Source organism: Mirounga angustirostris, unplaced genomic scaffold, assembly GCF_029215605.1.
Source record: "Mirounga angustirostris isolate CCGP_5_RB_7025 unplaced genomic scaffold, mMirAng1.0.hap1 SCAF_2, whole genome shotgun sequence".
Classification (NCBI taxonomy): domain Eukaryota; kingdom Metazoa; phylum Chordata; class Mammalia; order Carnivora; family Phocidae; genus Mirounga; species Mirounga angustirostris.
This window is the reverse complement of record NW_026991710.1, coordinates 60,524,303-60,549,924: the sequence shown is the minus strand read 5'-3', so window position 1 is coordinate 60,549,924 and position 25,622 is coordinate 60,524,303. Positions and strand designations below refer to the sequence as shown.

General features: G+C 39.2%; 1 protein-coding gene across 3 annotated transcripts in view; it reads left to right on the top strand.

Annotated features, from left to right (window-relative positions):
• Positions 1-5,677: 5,677 nt before the first annotated feature.
• SDAD1 (SDA1 domain containing 1) overlaps positions 5,678-25,622 on the top strand; it is a 29,349-nt gene continuing 9,404 nt past the window's right edge. Inside the window, exons 1-17 of one of the 3 annotated variants that reach the window (XM_045880977.3) lie at positions 5,678-5,926; positions 7,892-7,996; positions 8,456-8,554; positions 11,588-11,698; positions 13,155-13,226; positions 13,310-13,410; positions 14,811-14,868; positions 15,499-15,573; positions 16,703-16,804; positions 17,355-17,424; positions 18,196-18,299; positions 20,258-20,315; positions 21,412-21,470; positions 22,452-22,528; positions 22,694-22,791; positions 22,894-22,970; positions 23,970-24,090. In XM_045880977.3, the coding sequence (XP_045736933.1) occupies positions 5,837-5,926; positions 7,892-7,996; positions 8,456-8,554; positions 11,588-11,698; positions 13,155-13,226; positions 13,310-13,410; positions 14,811-14,868; positions 15,499-15,573; positions 16,703-16,804; positions 17,355-17,424; positions 18,196-18,299; positions 20,258-20,315; positions 21,412-21,470; positions 22,452-22,528; positions 22,694-22,791; positions 22,894-22,970; positions 23,970-24,090 (1,477 nt within the window). In that variant the 5' untranslated portion in view covers positions 5,678-5,836. Of the gene's footprint in view, positions 5,927-7,891; positions 7,997-8,382; positions 8,555-11,587; positions 11,699-13,154; positions 13,227-13,309; positions 13,411-14,810; positions 14,869-15,498; positions 15,574-16,702; positions 16,805-17,354; positions 17,425-18,195; positions 18,300-20,257; positions 20,316-21,411; positions 21,471-22,451; positions 22,529-22,693; positions 22,792-22,893; positions 22,971-23,969; positions 24,097-25,622 lie in introns of those variants that run through there. The other 2 variants (XM_045880976.3, XM_054508889.2) reach the window with 2 other exon arrangements.

Genomic DNA, 25,622 nt, shown 5'->3' with positions numbered 1-25,622 from the left:
AAATAAATAAAATAAAATCTTAAAAAAAAAAAAAGACTTGAACAAATATTGATCTGGGAACAATTCAAATAGTCAACAGGTAAATGGACAAACTGCATTATATACATATGATGTAATACTACTAAAGAATAAAAGGAATGAACTATTGATATACATACACAACACGGATCCACTTCAAAATTATTATGCTAGGGGCACCTGGGTGGCTCAGTCAGTTAGTGTCTGCCTTTGGCTCAGGTCATGATCCCTGGGTCTTGGGATCGAGCCCCATGTCCAGCTCCCTGCTCAGCAGGGAGCCTACTTCTACCTCTCTCTCTGTCTGCCACTCCCCCTACTTGTGCTCATTCTCTCTCTCTCAAGTAAATAAATAAAATCTAAAAAAAAAAAAAAATCGGGGCACCTGGGTGGCTCAGTTGGTTAAGCGACTGCCTTCGGCTCAGGTCATGATCCTGGAGTCCCTGGATCGAGTCCTGCATCGGGCTCCCTGCTCGGCAGGGAGTCTGCTTCTCCCTCTGACCCTCCCCCCTCTCATGCTCTCTCTCTCTCATTCTCTCTCTCAAATAAATATATAAAATCTTTAAAAAAAAAAATCTCTCATTAAAAAAAATTATTATATAATGAAAGAAGTCTGACACAAAAGAATAATGTATGGGGCCCCTGGGTGGCTCAGTCAGTTAAGCATCTGCCTTCGGCTCAGGTCGTGATCCCAGAGTCCTGGGATTGAGCCCTGCTTTGGGCTCTCTGCTCAGTGGGGAGTCTGCTCCTCACTCTGCCCCTCCCCCCGCTTCTGCTCACTCTCTTTTTCCCTCCCTGTCTCAAATAAATAAATCTTTAAAAAAAAAAGAATAACATATGATTCCATTTGTATAACATTTCTGCAAATGCAATCTTATCTACGGTGACAGAAAGCAACTGCATGTTTGTCAGGGGATGATGGAGCAGAAGGAAACTTGGGGTTAATGGATATTTTCATTACCTTGATGGTGATAATGGTTTTGTGGATGCATACATATATCAAAACTCATCAAATTGTACACTTTATGGCCAATTTCTTGCAGACTGATTACATCTTAATGAATCTGTAAAGTAAATACATGATCAAGACCTGTACCCCTGAAACAAAGAATACATTATATGTTAATTTTTAAAAAGATTAAAATGTAAAAAAAATACATAAATACATAAATATATGATCATAAAAAAATAAAGGATGGGATCTCATGTGGAATCAGAGGTGTTGACCTTAGATGGGCTCAAAAAAATATCACCAGCACATTAAACCCATCATTCCCAGGTATTATTGTTTTATATAAGGTTAAATAAATAAAGAGAATATATTTAGCATCAATTTAATGGAAAATTTCAGTTGATCATCATATGGATCGTACCTCCCATCATGAGGTTGGCATGAGATTGGCTTCGTTCAACATTTTCCTTTTACAAAGAAGGAAATACTTCCTAAGGAACATCACAAAGTTCTCTTACTTAGATGATACTAATAAACTCTTATGAAGTTACTACCTGTCTCAATTGAGTTCTTGTTTCTTTGTCTTCTATGTATCCCCCTGCATATCAAAACTACATGGCTTTCAAGACCTATCTCAAGTACACCTATCTTCATGAAACCTTTCCTTATTCCTCAAAACAAATGTAATCTCTCCTTCCTTTATTCAAAGCTTCATTGTACCCAACCAAAACACTCCTTTGTAGGACTATCCATCTCACTAAGTTCTGACCAAGGAGATAAATGCATTAGTATTACATTGTTTGGAACTTTTATAAGGCTAATTCAGTTGGGGGGGTGCACCCTTTTGCCCTTCCGGAAACACCTTCCTTCTTCCTACTACTTGTAATAGAGATTTAATGGCTCAAAACTGGTGCTCACGCTATTGTCTGGAATATTATACCCCCCCAAAAGGCACCCCAAATGAAGATAAAAGAAGAGTGTGCTTCTTATGCAATCAAAATTTAAAATAGCCCCTAGTCTAGGCGTTTTTAATAAAGAGATTTTTACTCCATTTGAATCCAGATGATACGATCTATTTTATAATTATTATAGGGTCTCTTTTGCAAAGGTAAAAGGAGATTTTCTTTTCTAGAATAATTCACTTCAGGTTAAAAGTTATTTGGAGATCAGAAAAAGATGAAAAGTTTCTTTGCCAATTGAAGACTAAATATAGAAATGAATATGGAGTTCTCCTGGTGTTGATCTGGCTCATATACGTTAAACATATGTAGATTATGTTACATGCAATATAGGCTTTGTTTAATATTTTATTTTATTTTATTTTAAAGATTTTATTTATTTGACAGAAAAAGACAGCGAGAGAGGGAATACAAGCAGGGGCAGTGGGAGAGGGAAAAGCAGGCCTCTCACAGAGCGGGGAGCCTGATGCGGGGCTCGATCCCAGGACCCTGAGATCATGACCTGAGCTGAAGGCAGATGCTTAACCGAGTGAGCCACCCAGGTGCCCCTAGCCATTGTTTAATATTTTAAAAATACATATTCAGGGGGTGCCTGGGTGACTCAACTGGTTAAGCGTTTGCCTTTGGCTCAGGTCATGATCCCAGGGTCCTGGGATTGAGCCCTGCATGGGGCTCCCTACTCAGTGGAGAGTCTGCTTCTCCCTCTCCTCCTGCTTGTGCTCTCTCTTTCCATCTCTTTCTCTGTCAAAATAAATTTAAGAAAATACATATTCAGTTAGTCACTCTCAGCCTTAGTTTTCTCTTGAGCAGACTTACATGCCCTCCTTAGATGAGCACAGAAAGCCTCTCAACATTAGGACTCCATAACCTCAGCTGACTCATTTTTCTCAGCTCCTTCCCTGCTGCACACTCCCTTCCCAACATTTAGTCACACCAAACTTCTGGCAATCCCTTAAATCCACCAGACTTTTTCAAGACTTTATACCTCTAAACAGGCTATTTTCTTTATGTGGAAAGACTTTCTTTCCCTCCTCCAGAAAAACTCCTCTTCTTTCAGGATTTCAAGCAAGTAGTACCATAACTATGAAATATTCTGGTTCTTCTAGGTTGGGTTGTCCTTTCCGTGGCTTCTACTGCTCTACTGTAAGAACATTTTTATCCATTTTAAAAGTCCTTGTCTATTTATCTCCCTTTTTAGTCTGTGAGCTCCCTGAGGGCAAATGCCCATGCCTCATTTATTTTTGTATTCCCAGCACCTACCCTAGTTCCTGACGTACAGAGGGCAAATAAAAGTTTGTGACATAGCCTGAGTGTTTTATTCATGTCATATCTTTGTGATGAAAGCTTCATAGTACATAAGCTTATGATTTTGACAGGAATTCTATCAAATAATTTCAAAAAATTTCTCAATATATTTCATTTTGAGGATACTTTTTTTCCCTAATACAACCTAGTTAAAAACATTTTTTTAAATTTAAATCTATGACTGGGTTTTTAAAATTTTTTTAAAATTTTATTAAGTTTTTTATTTTAAATCCAGTATAGCCAACATACAGTGTTATATTAGTTTCAGGTGTACAATATAGTGACTCAGCAATTTTTTTTGTCCCAAGTTTTCCTTCTTTATTTTTATTTTTTTATTATTATTTTTTATTGTTATGTTAATCCCCATACATTACATCATTAGTTTTAGATGAAGTGTTCCATGATTCATTGTTTGTGCGTAACACCCAGTGCTCCATGCAGAACGTGCCCTCCTCAATACCCATCACCAGGCTAACCCATCCTCCTACCCCCCTCCCCTCTAGAACCCTCAGTTTGTTTTTCAGGGTCCATCATCTCTCATGGTTCGTCTACCCCTCCGATTTCCCCCCCTTCATTCTTCCCCTCCTGCTTTTTTTTAATTTTTAAAAATTTATTTACTCATGTAAGTTATCTCTACACCCAGCGTAGGCCTTGAACTCATGACCCTGAGATCAAGAATCCCTGGCTCTACAGACTGAGCCAGCCAGATGCCCCTCTGAATAGGCTTTAAAAAAATATATTTACTGCCTACATTTACTTCTTAATAACTTCACAAGCACCTGACTCAACAATTAATAAATAGAATAGCCATTTTCTAAACATAGTTGAAAATTAATGGTGGTTTGCACAACATTCTTGATTTTGTTTGTCCTCGGGTGTGATTACAGAGTTATCTTGTTTTGGGCTCATTCTATCCCGTTCTGTGATGACCTGGACTGAAATGAAGTTACTGTTTTTTTTTTTTTTTTTTTTTTAAAGATTTTATTTATTTATTTGAGACAGAGAGAATGAGAGAGACATAGAGCACATAAGAGGGGGGAGGGTCAGAGGGAGAAGCAGGCTCTCCGCTGAGCAGGGAGCCCGATGCGGGACTCGATCCCGGGACTCCAGGATCATGACCTGAGCCGAAGGCAGTCGCTTAACCAACTGAGCCACCCAGGCGCCCTGAAGTTACTGTTTTGTGAAATTGTTTTTTTTATTATTATTATTAATTTATTTTAGTAACTTTAGTAATCTCTATAGCCAATGTAGGGCTTGAACTCACAACCCCGAGATCAAGAGTGGCATGCTAGCCCACTAAGCCAGCCAGGTGTACCTAAATTGTTTACGTTAAGCAAAGAATACCACTGTCCTTCTATTAATGCCAGAACAGTTACTAGGTGACAGCTGTGAGTCTCCTTTCCTTTCTCATCTAGGTACAATCAAAACTGCCTGGACTGAAATCCTCAGCTCCCACACCAGCTATGAATTTGGGCAGTCAGTTTGTCTGAGCCTATTTCCTCCTCTGTAAGGTGCAGATAATTACAGTACCTAATTTAGAGGGCTTTTCCGAGGATTAAATGAGTATTGCAAGTGAAGTGCTTGCAACAGTGCCTGGCATAGAGTGAGTGATCACGCGCGTGTTTTTGTATTAACAACACCCTAACTCGTTAATTCATTCATTCATCATATTTGTTTTTGCACACTGTGAAATTGTAGAAATGTATTCTCTTCGAATTACCAGCATCTGAATTTAAAACTGTGGCTGAAGAGTACCTATAAAGGTTATAACAATGGTTGTCCTTTAAATACAAATTAATTTGCAATTTTATTTTTTTTTTAAGATTTTATTTATTTATTTACTTGCTAGAGAGAGAGAGAGAGAGAGAGAGAGCATAGGCGAGAGAGAGTGAGCCAGAGTACAAGCAGGGAGAGCTGCAGGCAGAGGGAGAAGCAGGCTCCCTGCTGAGCAAGGAGCCCGATGCGGGACTCGATCCCGGGACTCCAGGATCATGACCTGAGCCGAAGGCAGTCGCTTAACCGACTGAGCCACCCAGGCGTCCCTAATTTGCAATTTTAAATCAATCAGCATTATTACATTTTATCCAGGCCACACCCCTTTCCCTTGGGTGGGTTACCGTGGGTTGAAACAACCAAAAACAAAACAAAAACGGTATTTAAAGTTACAGCAAAGAGTAACACGCACCTCATCGCTTTTTCCCCCCATTCTAAAATAGGATAGTGCTATCCACTCCCAAAGGAAAAAGCTTCTGGCCTTAGGCTGTGGGATTTAAAAAACGATTAATCCTTATCTACCTGTTTCACAGGAGAGTCAGAATGACGATATAAACTAAAGTGTGCTGGGGAAAAAAAATCAAAACCTCGCGTAAACCACTACCGGCATTTCGGTAGTGGGAGTAAACTTGACACTCCGAGGCTCCCGTAGTCTCGCTGATTTTTTTTTTTTTTTTTAAGAGCCAAGATGGCGCCGCCTGCCGAGAGTCCCATGTGCTGTTTCCGGTCATTCTCGGAAGCACGATTCCCACACCTAGCCGACACGGTTGGTGGTTGTCGGCGGTGTGGGGTTTCTTAAAACTGTTCCCTGCGGAGCCAGTCAGCAGCCAGCATGTCTAACAGAAACAATAACAAGCTGCCCAGCAACCTGCCGCAGTTACAGAATCTGATCAAGCGGGATCCGCCAGCCTACGTCGAGGAGGTGGGAGTGAGGCGTAGCGCCGCTAGAGGCCGGGGCGCGACTGGTTGAGACATAGGGGAAGGTGTGGAATGGAACTGGGGTCCTAGCTCGCCCCAAGTTCTCCGGTTAGGTTCAGGGAACCCTCGGGAGGAGAGACGAGGTTGAGGAAGGGACATGCCTCTGGTTTCGTTCCCCGCCTCATGGAAATTTGCTGCCTGTTTGGATTTTCTAAACGTTTATCTTCCGACCTCATAGAAGTGGAGGGACAAATGCCCCCCCAGCCTCCAACTTCCATGCAGATTTTTCAGCCTTTTGCTTTCAGAAACCCCTAAGTTGAATAAGTCGGTAACACTTGAGTCGTATGTTAAAATGCCTTCCATCGACGTCTGTTTCCGAGAGCCGGAAATGGACCTCCAGACATAAGATTCAAAGCTGGCAGTGGGGACAGTTAAGGAGCAGGAAAGGGTACCAATCTGGAGGGATGCCAGTTTTCTGGAAGTAGCACCGAGGAAGAAAGAGGACACTTCCTGAGCGGAAGAAAACGGGGCAGCAGTGTGTCAGGAGAGAAACATTGTTCCAGAGTATCGGAATGGCTAGGGTACTTTAAAAAATACTATGGCCTGGCCCCGCCCAAGAGTTCTTAATTCCGCTGGTCTGGGGCTTAGAGAAGGGGAAGGAGGGATGACCTGGGAGTCCTGGACATTTGTCGTGACTGATGAACATAAGGGGCGTAATGATACCAGTTCTTAGGATCTCAAGGCAGATAGTGATGGCTGGGCCATGGATAGGAGGGGGAAAGAAGTGAGATAAGGATATTGCCAGGAGCACACGGAGTTCTGGGGCCCCCTCCTCACTCCTGTCAATGGTGGTGTGGAGTCAAAAGAGCAGCAACTTATCTGAAGCATGTAGGGGCTGTAGGTCTTTTTCTTGACTCCTGGTCTTGGAGAAAGCTGGAGGCCTAAGAGTTTTGTTGGGGGAAATCAAAAGTTATGTTTTTTTTTATCATGCTAGGTTTAAGATGTCTTTTAGGTATCTAAATACATGTCAGGCAATTGGAGATAATGAATTTAGAGTGAACTGGCCCCGTTAGGGCTGCTAATGCAAAGAAATACTCATTCTTAGGGTGCCTGGGTGGCTCAGTTAAGCAACTGACTTGATTTTGGCTCAGGTCATGACCTCGGGGTCCTGGGATGGAGCCCAGTCATGGGCTCCCCTCTCAGCAGGGAGTCTGCCTGAGGATTCTTTCCTTCTGCCCCTCACCCCCACTCATGATCGCGCGCACGGACGCACGCGCTCTTTCTAAAAATAAATAAATCTTAAAAAAAAAATACTCATTCTCATAGTGTCTCTCTCATACACACACAATTTAAAGTTGTGGTCTAGGACTGGAGAGTAGATGTAGGGCATGGAACTGAGGCCTGGTGAGTTCCAACATTAGATTGTTGGGTAGTTGTTAGAATTAAATATAATTAAATGAGATAATGTACATAATGACTTTGGCATACAGCAAGTGCTGAGTAAGTGGAAGCTATTATCATTATTTCTGTGTATTGCTTTTGGCTGTTGACACACCCTATCTAGAACCCCAGGATAAAATCTTAATCATTGTTTAAAGGAAGAGGGGAATTTTGACTGGAGAGTTTTACATAGTTGCGACATAATTTCCTTTTTCTGATCTATATTTTTCTGCTGCTATGACTGCTCTATATATTGAATCTGAGTTTTTGACGCTTGCTTTAATGTGCTTTACACCACATCACCTATGTTTCTAATGATAAAGGAAAGGGTCTTTAGATTACCTATGATGTGCTCACATTTTTCAAAACTTATTTTGAAGAATGCAGGTAAGGAAAAGATATTTCTCCACACTTTTACCATATCTGTTTGTCCGTGCCACTATCAGAGATGTCTACTAAGTAATTTCTCATTCTTTACTGAGAAAGTCATATAATAGAAGGTGACAACTTAAATTTTATTTTCCTACAGTTTCTACAGCAGTATAATCACTACAAATCCAATGTGGAGATTTTCAAATTACAACCAAACAAACCTAGCAAAGAACTGGCAGAGCTGGTGATGTTTATGGCACAGGTAAGATGATTTCTGAGTAAAACAAAGACCAGTTGTTTTATACAGTTTGCAGAATATTTTTCTAGTACTATCCAACCTTATTCCATTCAAGAATGGAAACTTAATTTAAAAAAAATTTTTTAAGCTTCCGTTTTTGCAAATTTTATTTTCTCCCTAAGCTGAATTAGAAGATTTTGCTGGAGTGTTGCGCAGAACCACCCAAGGAAAACTTTCAGGCTGTTTGGTTTTTTATCAAATTCATAAGAGCAGATTCTAACTCATGTCACACATATTTCACTAAGGTTAGAAGAAATATGAAAGAGGTCAGAAAAATAGCATGTAGAATAAAAAGAAATGATTTGAAACCATCTACTTCTATGAAACAGCCTTTTACTCTCCTTTTGCAGAGCATCATAAATATGTGCATATGAATTATAGGAGAGAAAGAGAAACTTCAGAAGAACCTTTGCTTTGTTACAGATTGGTCACTGCTATCCAGAACATTTAAGTAATTTTCCTCAAGAGCTGAAAGATCTTCTCTCCTACAATCACACTGTCTTGGATCCAGATCTTCGAATGGTAGGTCCAGTATTTGGATTGATATATTGTGCTGTGTTTATGTGTGCAAATAATATGTGTTTAAATGAGAACAGCCTCAGCTAAACGTCTTCTTAAAATGTAAATCAGAATGTGTCAATCAGAATGTGTCACCTGTTCCTTAAAATCTTTCTGTGGCTTCTCATTTATACTTAGAGTAAAACTCTACAATACTTACATGGCCTGTAAGTCCCTACGTGATCTGTTTTCCAAGGTTTTGGGTTTTTTGCGGGGGGAACGGTTGGTTTTTTTGTTTTTGTTTTTTTAAAGATTATTTATTTATTTATTTGACACAGAGAGAGACAGCGAGAGAGGGAACACAAGCAGGGGGAGTGGGAGAGGGAGAAACAGGCTTCTCGCCGAGCAGAGAGCCCGATGTGGGGCTCGATCCCAGGACCCTGGGATTATGACCTGAGCCGAAGGCAGACGCTTAACGGCCGAGCCACCCAGGCGCCCCGGTTGTTTTTTTTTTTAAGATTTTATTTTTAAGTAACCTTTACACCCAATGTGGGGTCCAAACTCACAACCCTGAGATCAAGAGTTGCATGCTCCTGTGAAGTGTGCAAGACTGTTGAATCACAGATCTGTACCTCTGAAGCAAATAATACGTTATATGTTAAAAAAAAAAAAGAAGAAGAAGAAGATAGCAGGCGGGGAAGAATGAAGGGGGGGAAATTGGAGGGGGAGACGAACCATGAGAGACTGGACTCTGAAAAACAAACTGAGGGTTCTAGAGGGGAGGAGTGGGAGGATGGGTTAGCCTGGTGACGGGTATTAAAGAGGGCACATTCTGCATGGAGCACTGGGTGTTATGCACAAACAATGAATCATGGAACACTACATCAAAAACTAATGATGTACTGTACTAACTGTGACTAACATCATTAAAAAAAATAGGAAAAAGAGTTGCATGCTCTACCGACTAAGCCAGCCAGGTGCCCCCACCAGTATTTTTGACCTCATCTCCTTTTCTTCTACACCCCCCTCTCTCTCTGATCTTTCTGTTCTTCCAGCATGCTAACCCTGCCAGGATGCTCTTCTAAATACATGATTTCTTCTAGTCTTTCAAATCTCTCTTTTTTTTTTTTAAGATTTTTTTTTAATTTATTTGTCAGAGAGAGAGAGCACAAGCAGGGGGAGCAGCAGAGGCAGAGGGAGAAGCAGACTCCTTGCCGAGCAAGGATCCTGATGGGGGACTCTATCCCAGGACCCTGGGATCATGACCTGAGCTGAAGGCAGACGCTTAACTGACTGAGCCACCCAGGCATCCCTAGTCATTCAAATCTCTTATGCATTAAGAACCCTAATTATAATTTACAGTTTTTACAATGCTTTATTTATTCCTTTATTTTTAAATTTTAAGAGTTTGAGTAAAATTCAGTTCAAATTGGGCAGTGCCAAACCAGAATTGATAGGAACACTCCTGTAATGCTTAATTTAATAAATTTATTCATTAACTGGCCAGTTTAAGCATTTAAATATTGTCACTTTAGTGGTTGATGTTCGGTCCTGGCTGAGAGCCCCTTTACCAGCTTCGTGCTCCCATTTCCCTCACCTGTGGTGAATGTTGGCTGTTACTGGCCCCCAGCTATCCTTTTTCCAGTGCCTTGTCTCCAGCTAAATGACAGCCCTAGCACGTGGGAGGTTGCCCTCTCAGCCTATAGGTGGTACCTGACTAAACCAGAGGTACAAAAGCCCAGCCTCTTCCCTCGGTGTAGGTCCAACTTCGTATTGCAGTTTGTGCTCCAGGGCTTCTGTGTGACTGAACTAGACTCCAGGCAGACTCTTAATGGCTGAGCCGCCCAGGCACGTCCGGCTTTTTATGTCCTTTGTATTCATTTCTTTTTTTAAGCATTATTTATCATTTTTTGTTAATTGTTATTACCTAGCCAGTGGGAGCTTTTCAGTCCTTTCGGCAAAGCCCCTGATATTTTTGAAAGCATCCTTATATTCTGGCAGAAATAATTCCAAAACCTTTTTTACTGCTTTTCCTGCCCCAAGACTTGGAATCAACTATTCTCCAAGGATTACTTGTTCCATTAATGGAGGACGGTAGTAGAAGCCAAACCTTGGGCGATAAGGCTACTCATGAAAGTTGCTGTAAGCAGGAGTGCTACGAGTGCTGTTGGCTGATTCTTGGTACTAACAGTACTTCCAAGGAATACCTTGTAAGGTCACAAATTCAGATTGATGATTCCAGTTTATTCTGTTTTTTTTTTTTTTTTTTTTTTAAGATTTTTTATTTATTTGAGAGAGAGAGAATGAGAGAGAGCGAGTACATGAGGGGGGGAGGGTCAGAGGGAGAAGCAGACTCCCCGCCGAGCAGGGAGCCCGATGCGGGACTCGATCCCGGGACTCCAGGATCATGACCTGAGCCGAAGGCAGTCGCTTAACCAACTGAGCCACCCAGGCGCCCCCAGTTTATTCTGTTCTTGTTACCCCACCTTTCTTATCTTTGTTCATTCACTGATCACTAGGGGTTTGTCTATCTTTTTTTTTTTTTTGAGACCGGGTTGGGGGGGGCGGCGGGGCACAAGTAGGGAGGAGGGTCAGAGGGAGAGAGAAAAGCAGACTCCCCACTGAGCAGGGAGCTTGATTCAGTTGATTCGGGGCTCGATCCCAGGACCCTGAGATCATCACTTGAGCCGAAGGCAGATGCCTAACTGACTAAGCCACCCAGGGGCCCGGGTTTGTTATATCTTGACATTCCTTCAACTCCATGTGTAAAGTAGCCCTCCCTCAGTCACTGTGTATCACTTATATTATCCTGTTTTACTTTCTTCATGACACATATCATTGAGATACACCTGTTTATGTGCTTCCTTGCTCCTCTATCCCGCTCTCCTGCCCCACTCCCAGTGGTAGGTCCATGAGGGCAGAGACTGACTGTTCTGTTCTAATGCCCAGAATAGTGCCTAATTAGTAGAAGACAGCATGCTCTTTTGGGGTGTACATTCTCCCTTTTCTCATCTTAATTTCATCATTATTATATAGTATGTTTTCTTCCTTCCTTAGACATTTTGCAAAGGTTTGATCTTGCTGAGAAATAAGAATCTCATCAACCCATCAAGTTTGCTAGAACTCTTCTTTGAACTTCTGCGTTGCCATGATAAGCTTCTGCGAAAGGTAAAGAGCAAAATTGCTTTCCCCCCCTTATATTTCATTTTTCTTGCAGTGATGTTAAACTTGTAGATTGAATTCTTGGTACTTCGCGTTATTGGATACGGTTAAGAATTTTAATAGGAAAAAAATCAATGTTTGTGTGCATACAATATGGTGCTAATAGATAACATTTATTGAGTGCTTACTTTTTGCCAGGTACCATTTAGAGCTTCTGACATATTTATTTGTTTACTCACAAAATGAGATTGGGTTTATTATTACTATTATTTTACAAATGAAAAGGCTGAGGCACAAAGAGGGTAGAGTAAGATGCCCAGAATCATGGGCCATGTTAGTGGCGAGGCAGGAATATAAACCCAGGCAGGCAGTATGGCTCCAGAACCCATGCCTTTTTCAACTGTACTATACTGACGAGCTAAATCAGAGCATGGACTGGACACTCCTAGCTATAACAGCCCCCACTCTATCTCCCAAAACACTTTTTTTGTTACTAATATTTCCCTGTGACTTTGTATTTGCTTGTATAAGTAAGACCAGAGCTGAAGGTTTGTGAAAGAAATTGAAGAAAGAAAAATTTAAGTTTACATTTATTAACTTAAAAATTTTTTTTTCTGAGTGTTAAGAGACTGCCACCATTTGATTTTAGCAGTTGTACTTCTTGGTCTAATTGTGAGATAAAAGTTGTCTATGGGAGTATATTTTGGGCACCAGTGGTAGGTAGGGGCCAAGTAAATGGAGCAATTTTCCTTTTTAAAAATAACTTTATTGTGATATAATTCACATACAATTCATCTTTTGAAAGTGTACAGTTCAGTGGTTTTTAGTATATTCATAGAGTTTGCAACCATCACTACAAACAATTTTGGAGCATTTTTATCCCCCTCAAAAAGAAACCCCATTCCCATTAACATTCACTCCCCATTTCCCCATCTCTCTCAGGCCTAGGTAACCACCAATCTACTTTTGGTCTCTATAGATTTGCCTGTGCCGGGTATTTCATATAAATGGAATCACCCAACACGCGTAGTATTTGTGTCTGGCTTCTTTCACTTAGCATACTGCTTTCATAGTTCATCTATGTTGTTGAATGTCTCAATACTTCATTCCTTTTTGTTGCCAAGTAATATTCCGTTGTATGGGTATACCACATTTTGTTTGTCTTTTCATCAATGGACAGTTAGGGCACTTTTTGGCTATTACGGATAATGCTGCTGTGAATATTTATGTGGAAATATGTTCTCATTTTTCTTGGAATTGTTGGGTTATATGGTAACTCCTTGTTTAACCTTTTTAGGACAACTTTCCTTTTGCATTTTAGCTGCTGCTTTTTGTTTTGTTTATGGTGTCTTATACAATGAAAAGTACATAAAATTAAACTCTCCCATGCATTTGTACTTTTCTCCAAACTGAGCAAAGTTAGAAATGTTAGTTAATATATGTTTTTGTTTCCTTTCCTTAGACTTTATACACACATATTGTCACTGATATCAAGAATATAAATGCAAAACACAAGAACAATAAAGTGAATATAGTAAGTACCCTTTTGTTTCTCATGTTTGCATTATGTACCAGCAGTGTATTATATTAAGTCTTCTTTCTTCTCTTTTTCTTAAGGTGTTGCAGAATTTCATGTACACCATGTTAAGAGACAGCAATGCAACTGCAGCTAAGATATCTTTGGATGTGATGATTGAACTCTACAGAAGAAACATCTGGTATGTATTTGTCTCTTGAGAAGGAGACTCTCATTCATTTATAATTACTACAGAGTACATACACAAATATTTTTCTTGATCTTGAGCTCTTAAATATACCGCTGTCATAGATTAAGTTGGAAATTTTTAGAAATAGCAATCCAAATAACTAATAACATTGGCAACCATTTCTTGAGCCACCTACACCTCATATTATTTCTTTCAACCTTTAAAACAACATAATGCAGCTTATCTGGAATTATCCCCATTTTATAGGTAACAAAACTAAAGTTCATAGAGTGTAAGCTTAGTAGCTAGTCAAGGGCAGAGCTGAAATTCAAACCCACATGTCAGACTCTGAAATCTGTGCTCTTCCTGCTCTGTCACTCTGAGGATTTCCAAGTCAGTTTATCCCATGTATATAAAGTATCAGGCTCTGTAAACTTTGGTTTGTTGGTACATTGTTCCCAATTCATGTCTTTTTTCGCTATAAAAGTAATATTCATTGCAACAAAAAACTAGGAGCTAGAAAGGTTGTTTAAAATTTTTTTGATAGTTTCACCACGCAGAGGTGATCCACTGTTAATAGTTTATGATATTTTCTCCTGTTTTTTCTTTAACGTGAATTTTTTTAAGATTTATTCATTTTGGGGGGCGCCTAGGTGGCTCAGTCGTTAAGTGTCTGCCTTTGGCTCAGGTCATGATCCCAGGGTCCTGGGATCGAGCCCCGCATCGGGCTCCCTCCTCCACGGGAAGCCTGCTTCTCCCTCTCCCATTCCCCCTGCTTGTGTTCCCTCTCTCGCTGTGTCTCTCTCTGTCAAATAAATGAATAAAATCTTAAAAAAAAAAAGATTTATTCATTTTTTAGAGAGAGAGAGCGTGTGCACACACAGCAGGGGGAGGGGCAGAGGGAGAGGGAGAGAAATCCTCAAGCAGACTCCCGCTTAGTGCGAAGCCCCACTCGGGGCTAGATCCCAGGACCCTGAGATCATGACCTGAGCTGAAATAAGAGCTGGCTACTTAGCCAACTGAGCCACCCAGATGCCCCCTTTAACATGAATTTTTAAATATGGTTGGAATTTTGCAGTACTATTAAGTTTTTATTCATTTTGTTTCTCTTGAGTATGTTCCTGTGTCATTAAAAATTCTTCAAAAAAATCCATATTAAATGGCTGCATAATTTTCTGACATAAGACTGGGCTAAAGTTTAATTAAATGTTCACTGGGGTTGACAATTTAGCAATCCATGATTTTTTTTGTTTGTTTGGCAACCCATGATTATTTATTGCAACCCACAACTTTTTAAACTGTGGAGTCTAACATGTCAGAAATATATATTGTTTATTTTGTGCCATTGTCAATGCTATAAAATGCAAGAGAATGAAAATTTACTTTGAAAACACTCATTTGTCTTACTCCAGGAATGATGCCAAAACTGTCAATGTGATCACAACTGCATGTTTCTCTAAGGTCACCAAGGTGAGTGTCTGTAGGGCTGTGTGAAGGCACTGTGAGTACCAAGGAGATGGGCATGTGAGGAAGAGGTACTGTATGGGCATGCAGTGCATGTTTAGTAGTGCTCTCTCTCTGTTTAGGCTGCTTCCCTGGTTCATCTGTGCTTTAGAGGAGGCAAACAAAGTTACGAGTTTTTTAAATGCTTTGTAGTAAATGATAGCCTTATCATTTACAAATGATAGCCTTAGTGTTTGTTTTCCCCTGTAATTCTTGACTCTTCTTTTATTGGGCCCAAGCACAGCTGAAAGAAATTTAAGAACATGTTTGACTTTCTGTTAGAAAGTCAAAGACAAAAATGTCACTTTCTGGGACAGAGGCGGGGATATAGAAATTCCTGGTAGTCTGCTTAAAAGATAACTATGTAGAACCTGGCTGCTTTAATCTAAAGATAATTTTTTAAAATTATGTATACTTTTAGGACAAACAATGGTGTAACAACATTATGTTTTAATTGAGAAAAATGGACCCAAATCCCATCAGTCTGATCTTGTTCCTTCAGATCCTAGTTCTGTGCATGAATAATGCGTAAACAAAAGTATTTATTCTTTGTTATAAGCTGGAGTGAGTAATTGACTTGTTCTGATTGGTCTTTAGATATTAGTTGCTGCTTTGACATTTTTCCTTGGGAAAGATGAAGAGGAGAAACAGGACAGCGACTCAGAATCTGAGGTTATACGTTCAACCATAGATGCTTCTGAACTTTACAGTAGTCTGTCAGATTTCTTTATTGCTCTCAGTACAGATTGTAAAATGCATGACTGCTCAAGTTAGAAAGACACTTACATGTTATCTTTATCCTTTATTGTGTTCTGCATGCTGAGATTTTATTCTATTTAGAATTTGTCACTTATGTTCACGAAGATTGGTTTTAAAGAACTAATAAAAGTTAAATTCATTTAGCCTTGTTCTTAGTTCTAAAGCTATGCCTTGAACTCATTATATAAACTTAGAGTGAAAATTGCCTCCAATATATTTTTTGAGATGATGTCAATATCATAGAGTGTTTAGGGAAGGAGAGGAATAATATTGTGACCTCTTTTAAAAAGGCTAAATGAAGATTTATGATGTCATGAAATTTTCTTTATTAAAAAATACTTTTTAGTAAAATCAAAAAGAAATTCTAAGAAAAAATACCTTTCTCATATTAGCATTGTGGTAACAAGAATATGAGAATATGTAATAAGATCTTTTAATTCATTTGTTATTAAATAATGTGTGAATAATATATTCTTATAAAAAATTACAGGTACTATAGATAAAAGTTCTTGATCCTGTCTTATTTCTACTTCCCTGTTCCATCTTCACAGATAACCATTTGCTTTCCCATGTGTTTATGTGTGGATGTGTATATGTTATGCGTATATTAGATCTTTGAAATGTATATAAATGATATGTATATTATTTTGCAACCTGCTTTCTTTGTGTTGTATATATGGATATACCAATGCATTTAGTACATACAGATCTACCTCATTCTTTTAACCTCCACATATTTCAGAATGTGAATGTATTCTGGCTTACGCATTTTCCTAGTGATAGTGTTTCCAGTTTCTTTTTTCAAATAAAAACAACGTTGTATTTTATATTTTGATAAAAATTAAAAGCAAAATATAAAAACAAAAATCAGTGCTCCAGGTATGTACCTGTTTGTACACATAGGCAAATATTTTTTATTGAATTTTAAGTCATGCTCCTTTTTGATAGCAGTTGCAGAGTACAAATGCAAAGAAGACTTTGAAAGCCTTACTATTTGCTTCTATGCAGATTTTCCTTGTTTACAAAGTAGTTTCTTCTTCAGGATGAAGGACCAACAGCAAGAGACCTTCTAGTGCAATATGCCACAGGGAAGAAAAGCTCCAAACACAAGAAAAAGTTGGAAAAGGCTATGAAAGTGCTCAAGGTGAGACTTGTACCTGGCAAATGAGGTAGAAATCATTAGACTATAGAATATGGGGTTTTTAGGAAACGCATTTAAGTATTTGAAATAAAGAATTGGCATTTTTTGGGAAACTTAGAAATGTGTGATGAATTTTTAAGTACTGGTTTTTTAGATGACAAAATGTTTTCAGCTCTAGCAAAATCTGTGACTTGATTAAATTTGATTAAACTCACTTTTCACTTGTTCTGATCAAGATGGCTCATACTAGGGTATTTTTGCTAGATTTATCTTCTCAGAAGAGTGTACCAGTGAAATACATTTTATATTTTGTAATGGTTAGTCTGAAAACTCATTAATTTGGCCCTTCTGTGTCTTTTAATGTTTCTATTTCTAAATTCTTTGAAGTCTCACAGGTGCTATTTGCTGGAACATTCCCGAGGTTTAATGTAAAAAGACAAAAACCATCTTTAGTTCCAGTTGAAAGAAAGGCTTTTGAAACAAATTTGTTGTAGGTTTCTCTCCCACAATAGTGTGGTGTAATGTAAATGATTTTCCTCTCGTTTTATTTCAGAAACAAAAAAAGAAGAAAAAACCAGAGGTCTTTAACTTTTCAGCTATTCATTTGATTCATGATCCCCAAGGTATTATAATTATAACTTCCCAGGTTCCTTTTTGGCCTTACCTCTGCCTGTTACCAGGGAATGTAAGATCCCTGGCACTTAATAGACAATCAGTAATTGTTGTTACTAGTTGGTTGTAGCCTGGGGAATTATGTTCTAAAGTTGTAATTCCCAGTCCACAGCAAAATAAGAAAAATGTGGAAGAGTTCTTTACTTTATGTCATTAACAAACAGTAGTGGTAGGACATTGTGCTTGACTAAATGAAAAATTGATAATCTTTTGTCGGTGCAGATTCTGATTTAGTAGGTGTAGGGTGGGGCCCGAGATTCTGTATTTCTAACAAGCTACCAGGTGGACCAGCTGCTGGTGGTCTGTGGACCATACTTTGGAAAGCAAGGTTCCAAGAACTGTTAAGTGGAGCTTCTGTCAAACAGTCAGTCATAAAAATATTGGGGATCCGGGGTGCCTGGGTGGCTCAGTTGGTTAAGCGTCTGCCTTCGGCTCAGGTCATGATCCCAGGGTCCTGGGATCGAGTCCCACTTTGGGCTCTCTGCTCAGCTTCTCCATCTCTCCTTCCCCCCCCCCCCACGCCATTCTCCCTCTCTCTCATAAATAAATAAATAAAATCTTTAAAAAAATAAATAAAAATCTTGGGGATCCTTAACCAGCAGAGATTTCAGGTACAGCTCTACCACAGTCACTGATCTAACAACTGCCTTTCTCTACACCTGTTAGATAGTGGTGTACAGACCATGGACTCACAGTGTACTTCTCTGATCTTCTCTTTTCAGATTTTGCAGAAAAACTACTAAAGCAGCTAGAGAGCTCTACAGAGAGGTTTGAGGTGAAAATGATGCTCATGAACCTCATCTCCAGATTGGTGGGAATTCACGAGGTTTGAATTACATTATGTTTCTCATTTCGGTGAATATTAGAAATAGAATTATTCTTGGTAAAAGGAAGGCCACTAAGGTAGAACAGTGGCTTAATTTTATCCCTCAAAACCCATTTAAACCCATACAATTTATAGAAGAATAAAATCTTTCACTCCCAAAACAGCAATTTTTATCACTTTGTTTTCTTATCAGTAAGTATGGATGTTAAATTATACATATATTGAGTTTGTGGACAGACTATTTTGTGTTCTGTTTTTCTACTTTGTTTTACATATACGTTTTTCTGAGTCAACATAACCTGTGTATTTTTATTGACTGTAACTACATTTTGCAGTCTGTTTATCCCTTTATAGCTTTCCTGGCTTCCAGACCACCCTGGTAGGAGATTGTCAATGTTTGCAAACCTGAATTCTCTGGTCATTTATTTGATATTGAATTAAATTGTAGGAGCTCCTTGGTGGTATTTTATATACATATATATGTATATCTGTAAAGTGCGTACATATGGAAACTTAACACATACTAAATAGACTAACTGCCATTGTAGAAAATGAGATTTCCAAAAAGTTAGGCCATGAAGCAATGGCGTTGAGGTTGTTCCCTATCATTTCGCTCTTGAGACTTGCTGTTCTGTACATCATTGAATGTGTTGCTTTCTTCAAAAAGTTTATTTTTTAAAGTTTTATTTATTTACTTATTTTTATGTAATCACACCCAGCACGGGGCTTGAACTCGTGACCCTGAGATCAAGGGTTCCACACTTTTCCATCTGAGCCAGCCAGGTGCCCCCTTCAAAAAGTTTATTTAAAGAAAAAAGTAAAATAGTCTTGTTTACTGATAATCTAGCAGTGTCAACAAATATTCTGTTAAAAATGAAAGTACATGTGAATAATGAAAGCACTTGTTCCCTTTTTCTAAGAAAAACTTAACATCTTAATGAATAAAATGCCTTTTCTCCACGGGCTGTAGTCCTACAGCAGGATTACCAGATGAATTTATGTTACATTTGCACAGAAATTTCATGTCAGGCCCAAATTTGAGCTTGATAGGAAAGCAGAAGTGATGTGTAATTTAAGCATGGTTTGATAGAAATGATACTAGAGTTTCACAACTGACTACAGTTGAGCATCCATCTTTGTACTGAACCTAAATCTTCCGTATTACTTGTCTGGTCCTGGTCCTGGTTTTGCTTTGTGGCTAAATAGAAAAAATTAATTTATTCTGACATGGTGAACTTTGAGAAAGACCAATCCATTTCCAAAGCTTCTCTCCTTGTGTAGTTAAAGATTACAGCTGCTTTGGTGAACATTTTGTAATGTATAGTAATGTCAAGTCACTATGTTGGACACCTGAAACTAATATAATACTGTATGTCAACTACAATTTAAAAAAAAATACAGTTGCTTTAATAACTAGACCCTGTCACCTTTATTTAGGTAGACTCTAGAGTGCTCAGAGTAATATCGAGCTAATACAGAGCTTCCTCCAGTGTGATTGGACTGGTATCCAGTAATAAAATGAGAACTGTGGGGGTTTTGGTGATTAAATTATACCAGATGTTATTCAGGTTTGAGTTACTATTTTATCCCTTGCTTTGGAGCCTTAATATCATTGCTATTCCTTCCTATAATCCTGTTTATCTTTGAAGACTTAAAAAAGTTCTGCAGCCACACCGATTTTAAAAGTAGAAGAATGTTACATTTTGGTTGCCTCTTTTTCCCCTGGTTTATTCTGCATGTACATTCTTCTTCCTTGACATAATGAGGATGGCAGCAGTATAGCCTCCCTTTCCTTGGGTAATATAGCACACTGAATCATGAATGCTTGTTGAGAAAAAACAAAAATAAAAGATGATCCCTAGTTAGGTGAGCTTGTGATAAAATTGTGTTAGGGAGAAATAAAACTCTATAGCTTCAGTTACATAAATATTAAAGTCTCTGCATTCTTCTTTCCACAGCTTTTTCTCTTTAACTTCTATCCATTTGTGCAAAGGTTTCTGCAGCCCCACCAAAGAGGTAAGCTTCCCACTTGCCATGTTCCTTCGGTGACTTTGGGTTAGAATAACCACCCATGCCTTTTGTTCTGGAATTATTAAAGGCAAGTGTTAGGAGTAAAGTGTGTTCTGTTTCAGAAAAGGGGAGAGAAACCCTTATGTTTTCTTTCCCCCAGTCTGCCATGGGTTAAATGTTCTGCTTATCAACTTTAAGAAATAGTTATTTTTGGAAGAAAAAAGACTGGATTCTCAAAGCAAGTCTTTTTGTAATACTATAAACAGGTAGAAAGTTCTAAAAATGAAGTCTGACCTACTGTAACTGTAATAGATATCAGAATTTTATCTTACTGTTATCATTGTCTTCGTGTGTATTCTTAGTTAAAAACAACATAAGAGCAGGAAAGAAGAGATGGTTGCTTTTGCCTTTGAACTTGAACCAAGATAGGAAGGAAGCCAGCATTCGTTGAACATCTAACATGAGCCAAGCGCTGTGCTGCTAAATGCTTTACTACATCATCTCATCAGATCTTCACTTCAGTCCTGGGAGGTGTAGAAATAAAAAGACCACTCGGTCACTCGGCAAATAAATGGCAAATTAGGATTCACCTCACTTCTTTCTTCTGCCAGAGGTCTTGTTCCTAATATACACTGCCCCTTTGAAGGGAGAGCATGTGTATATGTTTGTTTGTAGTTACTCACTTACTTAGTGATTTCTGGGCTGGACACTGAGTTAGTCGCTAAGAATTCCACAGAGAACATAAAGAATGTCCTCATCTTCATAGAGCTTACATTCTGGAGGGAGATCCAGAGAGTGCTGTGTATACAGTGTCCAGGTGAAGATAAGTATTTTGAGGAAAAAGGAAGAATAAAGAACAAAGAGGGCTGGGGTAGGTTCCAGTTTAGGTTATGTCAGGAAAGACATTTGGAAAAGGCGTCAGCTGAGCAGGGACCTGAGGGAAGTGAGGGAGTGAGCCAGGCAGGGATCTGGGGGTTGGGTGTTCCAGCTGGAATAAGCAGCGGTAGCATGTAAGGTGAGAACGTGCTTGCCATGTTTGCTATAGTCCTAAGAGACAGAACAGTAAGCTGACTATGATCTTTCTGATCTCTTACATTTTTAGAAGTAACAAAGATCCTTCTGTTTGCTGCCCAAGCATCTCATCACTTAGTACCCCCAGAGGTGAGAACTCTTAAACCTTACCTCTGTCTGCATAGCAGTGCCACTATTAAATATATCATGGTAGCTTTCCCCACAGGGATGACTGCCCCCTTCCCCCCTTTTCTTCAAAATGAGAAGAGACACTAACTCTTTTTTTTTAATTTTTATTTTTTTAAAGATTTTATTTATTTGACAGAGAGCACAAGTAGGCAGAGTGGTAGACAGAGGGAGAAGGAGAAGCAGGCTCCCTGCTGAGCAGGGAGCCCGATGTGGGGCTTGATCCCAGGACCCTGGGATCATGACCTGAGCCGAAGGCAGACGCTTAACGACTGAGCCACCCAGGCGCCCCGAGACACTAACTCTTAAGGAGATAGACACACACGTTTATAGAAACTGGAGGAAAAAAAAAAAAATTACCGTAGAAAAGTAAAGTTGTTTTAGATAAGTTGTTGAGAATTCTGACTTTAATTGCTAAATCTTTTGTCAGAGAAGACAAGAATATCAGTAAATTAAAAAAATAATCAGTAAATTTTTATAGTGATTATTTTTCAACGCTAATTCCTTTATTTGATTAAAATAGCATTGGAGGGGCACCTGGATGGCTCAGTTGGTTAAACGTCCAACTCTTGATCTCAGCTCAGGTCTTGATCTCAGGGTCATGAGTTCAAGCCCTGTGATGGGCTCCATGCTGGGTGTAGAGCCTATTTAAAAATAAATAAAATAGAATAAAATCATTGGATGGTCCTGAGTCAAAGCAATTTTTTAAATCCATATTGAAAAATAATACTAAAAGAGAGCAAAATTTAATCTAAGGATAGCCAGGAAGACTGAAACCCAAAGTATTTTTATCTGTCTTGCTCAGTCTTGATTCCTTCCAACTCCCATGTTGAAGATGCAAGGCTGTTTTACTGTGAATAGTCTATTGTCCCTTCATCCTCGCATGTTCGAGTAGGTAGAGGCATTTTATCGGCACTCATCTCTTTTCTTTTATTCCCAATTCAGATCATTCAATCAGTGCTCATGACTGTGGCCAACAATTTTGTCACCGACAAGAACTCTGGGGAGGTCATGACAGTAGGGTATGTAGAACATACCTGGAGGCAGTGGATATGTTTTTAAAGGACTATTGACCCTGGAAGTCCCCAATTTATATACCTTTTTATTTAGTCTTTTTAGGAAACCTCCCTGGATTGAACCATCTGAGATTGCTGTTTGGGCTTTTTAAATTCATTTTCCTTTTCTAGAATCAATGCTATAAAAGAGATAACAGCTCGATGTCCTCTAGCCATGACTGAAGAACTTCTCCAAGACCTGGCTCAGTATAAAACACACAGAGATAAGAGTAAGATGCATGTTATTCTCTGTAGATCAAAGAATATCAAGTGACTCTTTTCTCAATAGACTCTTTGCTCTGGAGTTCCTAATTAAAGATATTATTTTACAGATGTGATGATGTCTGCTAGAACTTTGATTCAGCTCTTCCGAACACTGAATCCTAAGATGTTGCAGAAGAAATTCCGGGTAGGTGAAACATGCATATGTTGATCCAAAGGTTCCAGTCTCAGAAGGTGAGAATAACTTCCTACAGTATGAGTTTTGGTGTTTATGAAGCTTCCACTATGAGTATTGGCAATTTTATTATCAGAATACAGTTGAATTGAATACCATTGCCTTAACTATTTTGTAGTTGGCACATGCTCTTTGATGCTGACTGAGTCTTATAGACCTGTCAGGCTGTTTCATCCTGAAAACTTTTGACATCGTTAACAGATTGGAATTCCAGAGATCAGTCAGTAACTGATGCCAGTATCGAACGGGCTGTTCCCCAGCCAGATAGCACCTCTTTGGAATTGGGAAGGAAGAGAAATGTTGTGTATGTAACAGAAAGAGGTGATGATCGCAAGACTTGAGAATTGGAACAGTTCTCTATTAACTACCAGTTTCCTGATTCAGATCAGAGGAGAGCAAAAAAATAGGCAGAATTCTGGCTGAGGGATTTACTTTGACCCAAGGCATAAGTGGATTGTTTTTGTCCTTTGATTACTTCTCTTGTTCATGATTCTCTCTTCTACATTCATACTCTTAGAGAATCCTTTTTTTTTTTTTTTTTTTTTGAGGCTTAAACTCACATATGAGGCTTGAACTCACAACCCTAAGATCAATACTGAGCTGAGATCAAGAGTGGGATGCTTAACTGACTGAGCTACCCAGGTGCCTCAAGACCTCATCCTTTTCATGAATAATGCAGTCTAAGAACCTTACTAAAAACAGTGTTGGGGGTTGGGGGAGGCGCCTGGGTGGCTCAGTTGGTTAAGCGTCCAACTCTTTATTTTGGCTCAGGTCGTGATCTCAGGGTCATGAGCTCGAGCCCTGTGTGGGGCTCCATGCTCAGCAGGGAGTCTGTTTGAGATTCTCTCCCTCTGCCTCTCCCCCCACTTGCACGAGCGCACACGCGCTCTCACTCTTCCTCTCAAATAAGTAAATCTTTAAAACAAAACGAAACAGTGTTCTTTCCTTTAGGGTAAGCCTACAGAGGCCTCCATAGAAGCAAGAGTGCAAGAATATGGAGAATTAGATGCTAAAGATTACATTCCAGGAGCAGAAGTTCTAGAAGTTGAAAAAGAAGAGGATGCTGAAAACGGTGAAGGTTCATTTTCATTTCACCATTTTTCAAGATAAAATCACTCCTATACTGTATTGACCTTGAAATCTTTATGCTGATTGAACATTCATTGGACAGGTATTTATTGAGCAAGGACTATGTGCCAAGCATTGTTACAGACATTGAGGATCAAAATGGGCATGGTTCCTGCTCTTAGGGAACTTGCAGTGTAGTGTAGATGTCATGTCCTCAGGACAGCTGCCCCTTATCAAGAGCATGCTGGCCACTTGGGAAAAAATAATAGTTTTTTGTTCATTGTCGAGAAAAAATGATGAAGATTAGTCCTGAGCAATCTTCCAGGATACTCCTTGTTGAAGGAGAACACTTGTTGAACATTATTGAAGAATGCTTGAGAAAACTCCATTCTGATTTCCATGGTTAGCCTTTATTACCTTGATTGCTAGAGTCCTATCTCTTCATATTAATTAATTCATCATATCAGCAAAACTTTTTAAAGCATTACCTGTGAGCTAGCCACTGTCAATGTAAAGATGAATGGTATGGTGCCTGTCCTTGAAGATCTTTTATAAATAGCTCAGCAATAAAGTGTTACCAAGATCTGTGATTAAAATGGGGCCTAAGGGCAGGAGAGAAGTCAGGTCTACCTCAGAGGTTCAAAAAAGGCCTCAAAGGGAGGCACCTGGGTGTCTTAATGAGTTAAGCATCTGACTCTTGGTTTTAGCTCAGGTCATGATCTCAGGCTCCCCAATCAGTGGGGAGTCTCCTTGTTTCCCTCTCTGTCCCTCCACCTGCTCGAGTGCTCGCACTCTCTCTCTCAAAATAAATAAATCAATCTTTAAAAAAAAAAAAAAAAAAAAAAAAGACCTCAGAGAGATGTTGACCCATGAGCTGTATCTTGAATAATAAGTGAGGAATGATAGAAGTGGAGATTTTCCAGGCAAACTATGAGCAAAGCCCTGAAGGATTTAAGAAACTATTACAATGTAGGATACAGGGTGGAACATAGCAAGATACCAGACTAGAGATAGAGTTGAGGCCTCGGTAAGAGTGGTTGTGTTTATGCCATACCAAAAAGCTGAAACACTTTCTTATGGGGAACTGAAAAATTGCAAGTATCTGTGATTTTGAAAGCTTATTGTGGTGACTCCGTTAAGAGCTAATGCCTCTTCATTGAGGTATCTGCAAGGTTCTTTCACATCCAGAATCTTCGACTTCAGTTCTCTGAATGACTGTTTCTAACTAGTTTCTAAAAACATGTATAAATATGCTTATACAAGTTGTCAGACCCTCGCTGTGTGGCCAAGATAATGTCCAGGTGCTGTTTTGATGGACATGCTTTGGTGGAAAGAACATGGGCTCTAGAATCAGACATGATTTTTATGATTTCACCGTAGGCCACATTTTCTAGCAATGTGGCTTGGGATAGGTATCTTAACTTACAGGGTCTCTTCCTCTTCTGTTGAGTCGTGAGAGTTAAAGAAAGTGATTATAAGGTTTAGCTCATGGTAGATACATGGTCGTGTGTATTTCCCATTGATGTGGTTTATTTA